Source organism: Pelodiscus sinensis, chromosome 2 (assembly GCF_049634645.1).
Source record: "Pelodiscus sinensis isolate JC-2024 chromosome 2, ASM4963464v1, whole genome shotgun sequence".
In the NCBI taxonomy this organism is placed as follows: domain Eukaryota; kingdom Metazoa; phylum Chordata; order Testudines; family Trionychidae; genus Pelodiscus; species Pelodiscus sinensis.
Window position 1 is genome coordinate 158,631,857 of NC_134712.1, and position 15,153 is coordinate 158,647,009.

Here is a 15,153-nt window from a genome sequence, read left to right on the forward strand (position 1 = left end):
GATGGAAGCACATCACTTCTCTTGGATTGTCCTTCCATGGAAGGAATAGATTTACTAATTGCAGGTTCTGTTTGAAGTAAAGTTGACTGTAAAAGGGGGCGGGGGGATTGAACTGTGTCATTGTTTGTGGCGAGAGAGATTGCATACCAGAGGTTTTAGTTCAGTCCTATTTCTAACTTGTTGAGGCACGTAACCTAGACACTTGTGTGGCCCACAGAGTGTGTGTGTGCTGGCTAAGTGTATGAGAGGCCGTGCCCTCACCAGTCTAAAGGTTCATTCAGACCACAGCAGCTGCCAGTCGCTCCATTCGACTTCTGAGCCCTGTTCCACGTCCCCACGAGATATGTGGGGAGAGGGGAGGAGGACACTAAGACATCAGTGCACATCTCCCCACCCTGCTCTGCACAGAAAGCAGTGAGGTCCTGGGAGCCTCTGGCCAGGGGCTCCAAGGCAGAAGGCAGGAGCCACACAACTGCAAAGAACTGGAAAAAGGGGCACCTGACCATATATCGCCAAATGTGCCGGAGTTGGCTAGTCAAGTGTGCAGCACTTGCTTGACAATAGTGTTTGTTTCATAGCTGAGAGGGAAATTGCTTGGATCCTGAGTTGCTTAAGCATTTTTGAAAAAATTAATTTAAATGACTTTCCCATTATCACTCAGGCAGTCTGTACTAGAGCAAAGAATTGAATCCAGATATCCAGTCCACAGCTAAAGACCTATCCACTGAACTATTCTCCTTCTAAAGCACTCCTCTTATTTTCTAAATGCCATGGCAGTTTGTGTGCTGTTTTGCATAGACATTACTTTCAGTATTTCTCCTGTCAAAATCTACACTGAAGAAGGAACATCACTATTCAGGCGGGTATCTATGCACAATCTGGCACCTATTCACCAGTACTAATGCACCCTGGTATACTTGACTATAAATGTTTTGGCTTTGATTATGTTGGCAGACCCATCTCTTCTGTCCAGCAACCAACCTAATTAGCCAAGTCAGGTACCAGATAGATGATCTGGAGCCTGAATGGAAAAATCTCTTCCTGAGCTTTGGAGTTGTGATAGGGATATCCTCAAACAGCACAAGGGGGGATCTTCATGCCCAGCTCCAAGTTCACCCGAGACACCACCTTCCTTCTGCATCCAGCCACTCCCTGCCCTTAAGCTGCTATACTGGACTCCTCCATGGCCACAGAGGACTCATTAAGACCTAGATCTCTGAATTGTTGGGCACCACCAACTCTCAATGGCAATACAAGAAAAGGAAGGTTCTCAGCAATTGTGAGATGGGGCCTGAGCATCAGTTGGTGATGATCTATAGAGTTTTTTTAAAAAGTCAGTAATTTTCTCCAGAAGTAAAGTTATGGTTACATTCATATTTTTTAGGGTCTGAAATTAAAGTAAACTTGTATTTGCACTAATAGACTGACCAATCACGCCTCAAAATATAGTGTAAAATGTGCATTGACAATCAGTGTTACTATGATCTACTAATTTTAATGGAAACAGAGAATCTAGATCCCTTAATTAGACTTGAAATTCTCAGCTTTGCTATTTTGTTACAGCAAATGATGTCACGGGGCACTAAGTAGAAGGAGGCATGTGCATGTATTAATATTCATTTATTATCATTGTTATCTTTCTGCTTAAAGTAAATACGTATTTAATAAGATGAGGGGGTGGTGATGGGGACTGCAGTTAATGAAAAAGGAGTTAGACACAAAAAATGATGAGAAAATAGATCTTTTAAATATTACCAAAAAGGTAGTTAAAAGCAAGGGGTAAATATTTGTAAGGGTTTTCTTTAGCGTGTAAAATACTGAAAAGCAAACATACCGCATAAGCATTCTTTTTGTGCACAAAAAGTAATCTTGCATGTTTTGTTGTTTTTCAAACCGCAGGGAGTTTGACAGCTTTGGTGTATCAACATTCCATTACTCCTCTGGCATTACCCTGCAAACTACTCATCCCAGACAGAGGTATGCTAATAGAAATACAAAATAAGAGTGATACGCAGCCAGGGCTCTACTTCAGTATGACTATATCTGAAGGCTAGTGAACATGTCAGTATAAATATCTGAACAAGAATGTGTAGGAAATAATATTTCATTGTTGCCAAAGAGCTTTTATCCAAGCTGCAGTTCAGAACAGTTTAGTACGGTGAAAATTCATGGTGATTAGCAGTGCAATCCAATATTTTAAAAAATATTTATTTTGCTGATTTGCCATTATACTCAGATATAGTTAGATTCAACCAATCACCCAAGCATAGGTAGCAAGAGTCCTCTAATGGGGGGGGAAGTAAGATAAAGAAAAGCAGATACATTTAGGGTGTAGTTGAGGGAAAGAACAGCAGTTTATGCAGGTCTAAATATTGCAACAAAAAAATAAATATTGAAGCGCACATGGATTACAGGACTGTAATTGTGTTCTGGGTTGTGGTGACTCCATAAACTGCTCTAGCACATCAACAAAACAGCTCCTGTGTATTTTTGGCCTACAACAGTTGAGTTGTCTGTTTATTCTCCCCTATATAGGAAACACCAGATGTATTACTGAAATGTTAAACATTCTTGCGGTTTTCCATTGAACTCTTAAACTTTTCTACTCCTAAAGACTATATGTCTGTACTCTAATATAGCAATGGAATTATGTAAATCCACAACATATCTTAAAGCTATTTTAGCATAATAACATCCCATAGAAGAATTTGAATCAGAGCTCTGCCTTTAGATAGACAGAAAAATCACCGGGATGGGTGTGCTTTTGCCACCCTTTCCTTATCACATGAAGCTGGAAGTTCCTTCGGTACTCGGAGTTCAGGGTTGAAACGTTTGCTTGTTGCCCTGGATGAACCTATTGCCATGAAATTAATGAATCTAGTCTGGAATCTGATACAGTCAAACCTTTTAATGTGGCGATGACGTTAAAACATGAACTGTCTGTGGTTTCTCATTCTGGTCATGATTCATGCAGTACTTAAACATGTACTTAATTGTAAGTTTGTAAGTAGTTCCAAAGTAAGCAGTGAATCAGGAATCTTAATCCTACTGAAAGAGAAACCGTGCCATACCCAAATATAGCCTTAAATATAAGTTCTATACAAACACAAACTTCTACAAAACTGAAAAGTCAAAATGTGTCTGAGAATAAAAAAAAAATGTAGTGGAAAGATCCTAAATCAAACCTTCCATTGCTATATATACAGCCTACCCATTACACCATTTGACTGTGCATGAATACAGGTTGAAACTCTCTATCAACACTCTGGTCTGTGATCCAGCATGATTTTAGCTGGATGTCCACTTATCATGGCTATGGCCAAGTTTCCCGTGGTCCCATATCGTTTGTTTACAGCCACCATTCCTGGATCTGTATTCTGTGCTGTTCTTTAGCTCTAATTTACTTCTAAATGTCTTTTAAGATCCCATTAAGCAGTAGAAGTGTTAGTAATGCTGCTAGACAATATTGACTTCCCGTGTTTCGGCAAATTCTCTGTTTTCGCCCCGGTCAGATTCCTAAGGGTGCCAGACTAGAGAGGTTCAACCTGTACTTCAAAAGGTGATGGAAGAAAAATATTAAATTGATTAGAGCAGTTTCACTGATCAAATTGCAGTGTGTTCTGCTAAAATGATCAGTGTGCATTATGGTTCTTTAAATTAATTTTAAAATTTTAAGGTTTTTTTAACATGAGGAAACATAAATTAAGAAAGAATTTTGACATGATGTCTCTGTGGTTAGCATGTGGTTAGTATTGTAAGTGCTCTGCTACTAGCACTCCAAAAAATTGTGCAGAACAGTAATCACATGTCATGGATGGTATTAATGCATTGCAGGATTGTTTCATGTTTCTGGCGAAGAGTCATCCAGTATATGAGGTTATAATGCCAAAAGATTGACTCCTCGTTGACCTTCTAGATTGACCTCTCAATCCAACTCACAATAAAAATGTGTGTGACGGTTTATATTTGTAGATCCCTTGGAGGAGATAGCAGAAACCGCTCCACAGACTGCTGCAAACTCAGCAGCAGAGCTCCTAAAGCAGGGTGCAGGTGAGTACATTTCTCTAACATTTGAAGAAATTACAGCTGCTACCAAATGTATTTACAAACAGGGAAAAAAAACAATAAGAGGCGGAGGGTACAAAAAGGAATTGGGTACATTAAAATGCCATTGAAAAGCGTGTAATGTGCTAAATTTGTGTGTGTGAGTGAGGGTGCAGTGTAGTCCTCTAGAGTCTGGCCCACAGAATGATGTGCAATTACTGTCTAAGTGGCAGAGACCTGTTTTGAAGAACTAGGTTTCTAGTTTTATGGGATGTGCGTGACTGTCTGCAGCACATAGATTTGTAAAATTAGTAAGCACACCTAAAAATGCTTGTCCTCCTTCTGAGACTATATGGTGCAGGGAAATCAGATATCTGATTCCTTGGTCATCCTGTGTTATTGCTAAGGACCCTTGTTCTTTGCTGTGATGCAGCAGCTTCTTGCTACTGTAACAAAATAAAACCATCTCTGAGGGCTTGTTTGCACTGCCACTTCACTGCATTGTAACTTTCTTGCTCAGAGATTGTGAAAAACACATTCCGTCCAGAGCACAGCAAGTTACAGTGTTGTAAAGCATCAGTGTAAACAGGCTCCCAGCACTGTTACCTACTCTCCTCATGGAGGTGGTTTACCTACAGCAAAGGAGTGACTCACTACACGGCCCACCCTCTTTGTCTCAAGTGCAGCGGCCATGCCCTGGGCAAAAGAACCAGATAACTCCTACGTGTCAGTGATCCCTGACTGCTAGAATGGCCTTCAGGCTGCTCTGAAATGTACCTGAGGATCAGTGTGGTCTGCATCAGATAAAGAAGCCACAGACCAAAAGATCTTGGCCAAATCTTTTTTAGCCTTCAGCTGTCAGAGTGCTGTACAGCTGTTCAGATGCATGATAGAGCATTCGTAGTGCTATTCCAAGCAGCCATAGAGTGAGAGTGTCCTCCTGTGATTATGCAGCTGTTTTGTTTTTACTTTTAAAAGTGCAGTGGCACTTTAAATGATGTATTTGAGCAGGAATGTATGGCTGAGGGGATGGTCAGTCTCTGCTAGGTTATGCTGAAAGCAAGCACATATTGGTGTTTGTTTGCCAGTACCACTGCAGTGGGTGTGGTGGCCACTTGACTTACAGCCAAGGAAGAGGAATTCAGGAGGAAAAGTGCTATAAATAAACTCAGCGCAATAGGCACACATTTCCTCTTGGGATTTAGCTGGGTTCTCATCCAAGACATGTAACCTTCTTCTGGAAAAAGAGAAATTCTAGCTTGTTTCCTTTTATTCATCTGGGGAGTAGTAAGGCAGCTTTATATGGGGAATGAAAAATCAAAGATCATGTGACTGAATGGAAATATAATAACCATCTTGGTCTATCTAATTTTGAAACAGAAGCTTAGGGTTGAATAGGGAAGTTGTAAAAGACATGATATGTTTGCCCTACCACTTGGAGTGTCTTGTGCCAGAGTTGGTAGCCTGTGACAAACCTCCCTTCTGAACTTCCCTTCAGAAAGTTGAAGGCTGCTATCAAATCCTCCCTCACTCTTCTCTTCTGCAGACTAAACAGACCCAACTCCCTCAGCCTCGCCTCGTAGGTCACATGCTCCATCCCCCTAATCATTTTTGTTGCCTTCTGCTGGACCCTCTGCAATGTGTCCACATCCTTTTTGTAGTGGGGGGCCCAGAACTGGACACAATACTCCAGATATGGCCTCACAAGAGCCGAATAAAGGGGAATAATCACTTCTCTGGATCTGCTGGCAATGTTCTTCCTAATGCAACCTAATACGCCATTAGCCTTCTTGGCTACAAGGGCACACTGTTGACTCATATCCAGCTTCTCATCCACTGTAACCCCCAGGTCCTTTCCTGCAGAACTACAACTTAGCTGGTTGGTCCCCAGCCTGTAACAATGCTTGTGATTCTTCCATCCCAAGGGCAGGACTCTGCACTTGTCCTCGTTGAACCTCATCAGATTTCATTTGTCTAAGTCACTCTGGACCCTATCTCTACCCTCAAGTATATCTTCCTCAAAGCTTAGTGTCATCTGCAAACTTGCTGGGGGTGCAATCCATCCCCTCATCCAGGTCACTAATAAAAATATTAATTAGCAAATGAAATGTAATGTGGATAAGTGTAAAGTGATGCACACTGGGAAAAATAACCCCAACTATACGTACAGTATGATGCGGGCTAATTTGGCTATGACAAATCAGGAAAGAGATTTTGGAGTTATTGTGGATAGTTCCCTGAAAACTTCCACACAGTATGCAGCGGCAGTCAAAAAGGCAAATAGGATGCTAGGAATTATTAAGATAGGGATAGAAAATAAGACCCAGAATATCTTACTGCCCCTGTATTAAACTATGGTATGCCCACATCTTGAATACTGTGTACAAATATGGTCTCCTCACCTCAAAAAAGATATTTTGGCTTTGGAAAGGGTTCAGAAAAGGGCAACTAAAATGATTAGGGGTTTGGAATGGGTCCCATATGAAGAGTGGTTAAAACGACTGGGACTTTTCAGTTTAGAAAAGAGAAGACTGAGGGGGGATATGATAGAGGTATATAAAATCATGAATTGTGCGGAGAGGGCGAATAAAGAAAAGTTATTTGTTAGTTCCCATAATAAAAGAACTAGAGGACATCAAATGAAGGTAATGGGTAGCAGGTTTAAAACTAATAAAAGAAAGATCTTCTTCACACAGCGTGTAGTCAACCTGTGGAACTCCTTGCCAGAAGAGGCGGTGAAGGCTAGGACTATAACAGTTTAAAGAGAAGCTAGATAATTTCATGGAGGTTAGGTCCATAAAAGGCTATTGGGGGATAGAAATGGTGCCCTGGCTTCTGTTTGTCAGAGGCTGGAGGAGGATGGCAGGAGACAAATTGCTTGATCATTGTCTTTGGTCCACTCTCTCTGGGGCACCTGGTTTTGGCCACTGTTGGCAGACAGGCTATTGGGCTAAATGAACATTTGGTCTGTCCCAGTACGTCTGTTCTTATGTTTTTATATTGAACAAAACCAATCCTAGAACCGAACGTTGGGGCACTCCGCTAGAAACCGACCGCCATCCAGATATCGAACCACTGATCATTACCCGCTGGGCCCGACCTTCTAGCCAGCTTTTTATCCATCTTACCGTTCACTTATCCAATCCACATTCCCTTAACTTGCTGGCAAGAATATTGTGGGAGACCGTATCAAAAGCCTTGCTAAAGTCAAGGTATATCACATCCACTGACTTTCCCATGTCTACAGAGCCAGTTACCTCATCATAGAAGCTAATCAGATTGGCCAAGCACGACTTGCCCTTTGTGAATCCATGCTGACTATTCTTGATCACTTTCTACTCTTCCAAGTGCCTCAAAATGGATTCTTTAAGGATCCCTTCCATGATTTTTCCAGGGACCAAAGTAAGACTGACAGGTCTATAGTTCCCTGGATTGTCCTCCTTCCCTTTTTTTTGAAGATGGGCACTACATTTGCCTTTTTCCAATCATAAATTATAATAAAGTTCATGAATGTGCCATATTGGGTAGCTGTCTTCCCCAACTCAAACAGATGTGACTACAAAGTGGCAGCGGTAAAGTGTAGAGGGGATGACTACTTTGTAGGGAGGATGCTATCACGTAGCCATCTGTTTTTTTCCAGCTTGCTCCTAACACAGTTTCTATAGGATTACTGCTGTCTGTTCCCCTTTGCACCACATATCAGATAAGAGCACATACTATGCATCAGAATTGGGGATTCCTTCCAGTCTGTTCCCATAAAAATCTCTCTTAATCACAAAACTATATCACTGTCCTTAATTTGACATTCCTTGTGGTGCCTCCCAAAAATGTCTAGGAAGTGGATGATATATCATTTATTCTAACTAGAGAAAGTACATGAGTACAGATTTCAGAGAAGCGACTGCTCTCTAGCAGTAAAATCCTATGGGAGACCTATCCATGACGAAAAGGTTAGTTGTTTTTTTAAGGAACAAAAGCATATGAAGCTGTTGGCAACAGTGGAATGTCTGCTGCAAAAGAAAGAGAATCTGTGATTAGAAATGTGACTGAGAGTCCAGGCTAGTCTCCTGTGAGGAAAAGCTCTCTGATGCAAAACTGTAGATGTAAATCAAACATGTAGAGTAATTATGTGAAAGATAGAGGGTTCATAACTTGGAGTAGTATTTAGAATTCTGGAAAGATAAATTATATAAAGGAATTCAGTAATTAATGTTCCTTCACTCTTCCTCCCTCATTTCCCTGAAGTTTTTCTTGCAATGAAATAAATTATAACTAATTCAAACAAAAGTGATTGAGGCTAATGCAGCAATATGTGTTAGGATTTTTCTCATTCACGATAAGAAAATTTATGCACGGGATAAGCCATCTGTTTACTTTTGACTGTCTGAAGTTGAACTAAATGGAATTTGTATTCAGATAACCGCCTCACATCAGTGCATTTTCTCATCCTTTTCATCTTTTAACTTGGAATGTCTACCTTTGGGCCAAATTCTTCATTGACTCACATCTCAAGTTAAAGTCAGTGGGTTGTAAATATGCAGGTAATTTGCTTGATAGTCCTGCTGGAATTATAAGATTGTTCAGTCTATATCAAAACAGTATGGAGAAGATTTTGCCTGAATTTTGCCTGAGAGTAGAATAAAAAGAGAAATTATCATTTTTTTCCCATCTCGTAACTTTTTGGTTATAGTATGAAATTTGAATTTTCAGTGGTGTGTCACACATACAACTCAACACATATTCAATAATTTTAAATTCTAGCCTGGGCAGCTGCACAATGTTCGTGTCAGGATATTTTGTTAGTATTTGTGTTTTTAACTTAAGCATGTTTATCCTGTGAACCGATGCTGAGTGCACTGAAGATTAGGACAGTTCCAGAAAGGTTCTTAATTGGCTGTAAGAAATTATTCCGGATTATTAAATTCTCTGTCTCTTAGGTTCCAATTCAGCAAGGTACTTAAGCATGTGCCTAACTTTAAGCATGTGTGTACAGTAGCTCATCATACTTCTAAACAATAAGAACATCCATAGTGGGTCAGACCAAAAGTCCATTTAGCCCAGAAGATTGTATTCAAACAGTGGTCAATGCCAGGTGCCAGAGGGAATGAACAGAGCAGGTAATCATCAAGTGATCCATCCCCTTTGCCCGTTCCCAGCTGCTGGAAAACCAAGGCTAGAGACACTATCCCTGTCCATTCTGTCTAATGCCATTGATGGGACTATCTTCCATGAATTTATCTTGCACTTTTTTGAACTCTGATCGACTTCACAACATCAGTGTTACAAACTGACCAGTCAACCACATTTGGAAGGGGAGAGAGAGAGAGAGGTGTGTGTGTGTGTGTGTGTGTGTGTGTGTGTGTGTGTGTGAGAGAGAGAAAGATACAGTAGAGTAAAATGTTAAAATTTTTAAACTCTCCCTTTTTTATTTTATTAAATAAAGGGAGAATTTTTTTTAAAAAAAGGTAAGGACATTTTGTATTAAGTCAGTGTTCAGTTGTAAACTTCTGAAAGATCAACCATAACATTTTGTTCAGTACTACAAACATTTCAGAATTACAAACAACCGCCATTCCTGATGTGTTTGTAACTCTGAGGTTCTCCGGTAGTTCTCTTGTGTGGCTTGCCAAATCATAGCTTGAATGCCCCTTGCATTTTTTGAACAAGAGATCAGGTATCAGGTACACTCAAATACTGCACAGTGAAGTGTAGAACAATTATTGGAACATATTGAAGTCTATGAACCACTGATCATAAAGATACAATGAAACAAATGAAACACTGTAGATTAGATTTTCACTTTTATGGTTTCAATACATTTCTGCTGGAATTATAGGTATTTTTTAAGATTGAGTCGACACACCCCAAACTGGCTTATCTACACTGGCAAGTAACTTTCTCACTCAGGGGTGTGAACAACACCCATGGAGTGCAGCAAGTTACAGTACTGTAAAGCATCAGTGTAAACAGGCTCCCAGCACTATTAAATACTCCCCTTGCTAAGGGTCTTGGAAGTGTAGACAAAGCCTAAGTAGAGTTCATTTTTTAAAGTTTGAACCCAAAAGATATGAAATCATATTTTTTATTTTTCTTAAAGTTGCTTTTGAACTGAAAGTAAAATACACACCAAAAACCCTCTATTAGTAAAGGGAAGTAAATTTTTCTCTTTGTTTTGTTTTCTTTTGAAAGAAGACATTCTTGTTGTTTTGCCAAAAAGTAAATAGTTCTGTTGGTGTGCAGTTTAGACACTCTTTGAAAATGTGAACACCTGTGAACTCACCCTGCAACCTTGTGGTTCCTGGAGTTTCTGTATTATCTGCAGTAACTAAGTCTGAAGGCCAAAGTACTCCATTCTTCCTCCCAAAGCCAAACAGTCGCTGTAATCATTGCCATCTCTCAACATTGTGATTGTGTTTTATCAATTGCATTTATAATTTAGATTTCAGAAGTACTTAAAGACTCCAATGAGGAATCAGGGCCCCGTTGTGCTAGATACTTTAAATTAAGCAAACTATCTGAATTTAAGCAAAATGAGAGGCAGCCTCCGTTCCATGGTTGGTCAGGCATACCCATGGGACGAGACAAATAGAAGGAGAAGATGACAAGAGGGATGTTGGAACAAGAACATCTTATTAGTCACTAATTAGTTTAGTCACTAGAGGGGGGAGGGATAGCTCAGTGGTTTGAGCATTGGCCTGCACCCAGGGTTGTGAGTTCAATCCTTGCGAAGGCCATTTAGGGATTTGGGGCAAAAATTAATCAGGGATGGTACTTGGTCCTGCTGAGAAGGCAGGGGACTGGACTCGATGACCTTTCAAGGTCCCTTCCAGTTCTAGGAGATAGGCAATCTCCATTATTAAAAAAAAAATAAAAAATTGTTCACCACCACCAGCCTGACTTTGTTGGCAAAGGTGGAAGATTGTGAAGTTCATTTGACAAAGAATTGAACAGAACTCAGCTAAGCAAAACCCACCCCTGTTCTTGAAACCTATTCTCTGCTCTTTACAGCATGCAATGTTTGGTATCTGAACTCTGTGGAAATGGAGTCCCTCACTGGCTATCAGGCAGTGCAGAAAGCCTTGAGCATAACATTGATGCAAGATCCTCCTCCCATCTCTACTGTTGTCCATTTCAAGGTGTCTGCACAGGGGATCACACTGACAGATAATCAAAGAAAGTAAGTGAAATGGGGTTTTCGGCTCTGGCCAGACATTGCTGTTAGAGTGACCAGACAGCAAGTGTGAAAAATTATGGGGTTGGGAAGGTAGTAGATGCCCTATATAAGACAGACCCCCAAATATCAGAACTGTCCCAAAAATAGGGACATATAGTCACCCTAATTGCTGTACACTAATAAAACAGCTGCAGAACTATTCTTTCTAATCCCTTTATACAGTCTCCATATAGTAGTAGCACAGTTTCTTCAATCTAAATTAAGTATAGAGCCAGGTCGCACATCAGATTGGGTTTAGTATGGTATTGAGCTATTCACACTTCATCCAAATGGCACCTTCCATATGCCGATGTTTAATGATTTCATAACATTTTCTAACAGCCGATAGGGTTATTCCAGTGTCCTGGCCGGCATTCCCACCTATCCTGCTCACCGAAACTGTAATGTCCAATGTACACTGCTGCACAGCAGCATTGGTTTAAGCAATCACTGCACCATTGGTATGTAAAACTTACTTTGGTGCGCCTAGTATATGCCAACTGTTGTATCAAAAAATATGTCCGCTTGCTGAATACTACTAGGGTTGCTGCATAGTCTGTACATTTTTCCAACTATTTAAAAACTTGTTCTTTAAGGGGGAAATATTGTTTAAGATTAAAAGCCAAACTCAGACCCACTGATTTCAGTGAAGCGGCAGTCATTTGTACTAGGTCTGAATTTGGAGGGCCAAACCCTAAGCCACAATTTCCAAAGATGAGTAGCTAACTTTAGATACCTGACACAGACTGATTTTCAGAAGTATGTGCTTTCGTATTTCCTGTATCTCACTTTAGACACAGGTTTGAGAACTCTGGCACTAAGTGGTACATTGGAAGAGGGTTTACTGGTCTATCTCTTGTGGGCCGCTCTCTTTATATTATTATTCAAAGCTATTGGGAAAACAAGTATGGGTTTCTTCATTTTGTTGCAGTGGGAGATGTGCTTGTCTCAACCTATCACTCTGGCAGAAGATTGATTTCTGCTAATGTAGGCGCCTAAAAAACAAGAATGCTGATATTAAACTTGAAAAATATGTGGTGGTTAAGTTCCATCCTTATGTTACTGAAACGGTTGAATGAGCCACTGGTTCCACAGTGGTATGCTTCATAAATAGAAGCATAACCATGAGCCTTGTTTTTGCTCTGAGGGTTACATTTTCCAGGCTGATGAGTGCTTCTCTAAGGGTACATCTACACTGTGGAGCTATTTTGGGATACTGAAAGCATCCTGAAATAGCTGTTCTCCATCTATTAAAGCAGCCCATTATTTTGAAATAGATTTAGAAATAATGGGCAGCTCATTCTGACATCCTGGTAACCCTCATTCCATGAGGTTTAAGTGGCATTTCAGAATAATGAGTTATTTTGAAATTTGGCGAAATAAGCTATACAATTTGTAAGGGTGCTGTGTAGACGCACCCTAAAGCTACAGGTGCTGTGTAGATGCACCCTAAAGGTGCTGCTACTTTCAAATACTACTGAAGACCATGCACGCTAAAGGCACCCAACAGTGCTGTTATCTTGAATGATTAATGCTTAAAATTGGCTCTGGTGTAAGCCGTCAGCACTCAGCAATACTTCTGAAAGTCTTATTTTCAAAAAGGAGGGTGAGCTTTTGGCAATCTGGCCTAGGGAGGTTAGCCTATTTCTTGAGTCCGCTCGGAGTCTTAAACTTGCTTAAAACTTCTTTTATTCTCTTCTATCAGACTCTTTTTCCGAAGACATTATCCAGTCAACACTGTTATCTTCTGTGCTTTGGATCCACAAGACAGAAAGTAAGGACAGGGAATGCTGTTTCTAATGTTTTTGGTGGATTTTGACCTACAAGAAACTAATGTGTTTTTTTTGCTTTGTATTTTGCTCCTGTTGCTGTTCCCTTCCTTTATTCAACAAGATGGATGAAAGAGGGACCTTCAGCAAAGTAAGTTGATAGTAGTTCTAGTCTGTCTGTTCACATATTATTATGGCTTCTTTAGGAACATACTTCAGACTTGAGGTTGTGATTTAAGTTTTCTCTAAAGCTCCTAGACCCATACTTTAATCCTTAACATATATAAAGAATTGCACTACTGGAGACTAAAGCATTAAAAACCTTACGATGTATATACAGATTGAACCTCTCTAGTCTGGCACCCTTGGTACCTGACCAGTTCCAAACCAGAGAACTTTCCGGACCATGAAAGTCAATATTGTCTAGCAGCATTACCAACACTTCCACTGCTTACTTGGCTGTTAGAGGACATTTAGGGGTAAATTAGAGCTAAATAACAGCACAGAACACTGAAAGCCAGCACTGGTGGCTGTAAACAAACTTTATGGGATCACTGGAAACTTGGCCACACCAGTGAAAAGTGGACATCTGGCTAACTAAAATCATTCTGGATGACAGATGTTTCTAGATCAGAACGTTCTGGACGAGAGAGATTCAACCTGTAATATACCTGGTGTTCGAAAGAATGTCATGTTGAGGAAGAATAGCTCCAAGAGTCTCTTGCTTCCTACTTTGAATAGTTTAGTGGATTTAAAGTTTAAAATAATTGCTACAGGAAATTTGAGGCAAGGCTAATGTTATGACGTAACACCCCCATTTAATTGCTTTCCCTGCTCCATACACACACACACACACACGCTTGTTCACCTTCTCTGCTGAGCTTAAAATACTGAAGTGCCATTACCTGCAGGTAGATAAGTACCAAATTTTCTTTTTTGACTTTGGATTTAGCATTAAAACTTCATTTTCAGAATTGGGATATTTTTAGAACTCCCAAAGCATATTGAAAGGGACTTGGTGTCTTTCTATATTTTCTTTTGCCTCTCCCTTGCATGGTATGATAGATATTAAAAATGCTGCTTGGGGAGGGCTTAGATCCGTGGTCCCCAACACGGTGCCCGCGGGCGCCATGGCACCTGCGGAGGCATTTCTCGGCGCCCGCCAAGTGCTCAGGGCTGGCTTGGCCCCGGGCACATGGCGCATGCGTGGTGCCGGAGCCGGCCCCGGGTGCGTGGCGCACTGTGAGCGCCGGCCCCGGGGGCGCCGCGGATTCACCCCCCGCGGTGCATGGGGGGGGGGGAGAAAGCGCTAGCCCCGGGCGTGCGATGCTTGGCGGGGGGGGGGGGAGGGGGGAGGAGAGCGCCAGCCCCGGGAGCACGGCGCTTGAGGGGAGAGCGCCGGCCCCGGAATGCAGCTATGGGGGGCCCTGCCCCCCCCCGGGCGCCCGGCGGGCGAACGGCCACGCCTTCTGGCACCCGGCAACCCCAAATGGTTGGGGACCACTGGCTTAGATAGTTCAGAGGGTTGGTAGTGGAATCCAGTAGAACCTTGCATCTGTAGGTGCCAGTCTGAATCCAGCCCAGGCTGGATTGACTGAAGTTGTTAACTTTCTATTAGTGTGGAATGAGTTAAATGGTCCAGTCGAATTCCTAGGAAATAAGGACTGATGTATTAAAAAACACAACCACATTTTGTACCTTTTTAGCAAGGCAAGAACTAAAGTGTCTGGGGGATAGAAATTCTCTACAGATAGGTCCTTTCTGGTTGTGGGTTGAAGTATTTTGTAGGGGTATTATAGGGAAACTTTCACTAGATTTAGTCTGTCCAAGAGGACTGTAATTTTCAGAATCATTTTGGATAGTGGACGGGCTTGAACATTACACACCTTAGTTTACAAGCTAAATTAAGGGCTTTCTTATTAGTTATAAAAGTCGAAGGAAGGAATGGGAGAGCAGCTATTGAGAGATGGAAGAAATACCTAAGTCCACTCTAATGTGCTCATTGGCTTCAGCTGTGTTCTAGGTGCTCAGCACCTCCACAGTTCAGGTTCTAGCTGTTTCATGATGAGCACTCAGAATGTGACTTACCCAACAATAGTGTAAGGTTTTTAAAAAGTAAGTCTTAAG

General features: G+C 41.2%; 1 protein-coding gene across 10 annotated transcripts in view; it reads left to right on the forward strand.

Moving 5' to 3' along the window:
* TNS3 (tensin 3) overlaps nt 1-15,153 on the forward strand; it is a 427,787-nt gene that overhangs the window by 407,732 nt on the left and 4,902 nt on the right. For all 10 annotated transcript variants that reach the window (XR_012901850.1, XM_006136339.4, XM_006136336.4 and 7 more), the window contains 5 exons: nt 1,900-1,977; nt 3,973-4,050; nt 11,053-11,221; nt 12,963-13,031; nt 13,151-13,177. Coding sequence is in view for 9 of the 10 variants with exons in the window: in XM_006136339.4 (XP_006136401.2) it covers nt 1,900-1,977; nt 3,973-4,050; nt 11,053-11,221; nt 12,963-13,031; nt 13,151-13,177 (421 nt within the window). In the remaining variant the exon portion in view is untranslated. The remainder of the gene's footprint in view (nt 1-1,899; nt 1,978-3,972; nt 4,051-11,052; nt 11,222-12,962; nt 13,032-13,150; nt 13,178-15,153) is intronic.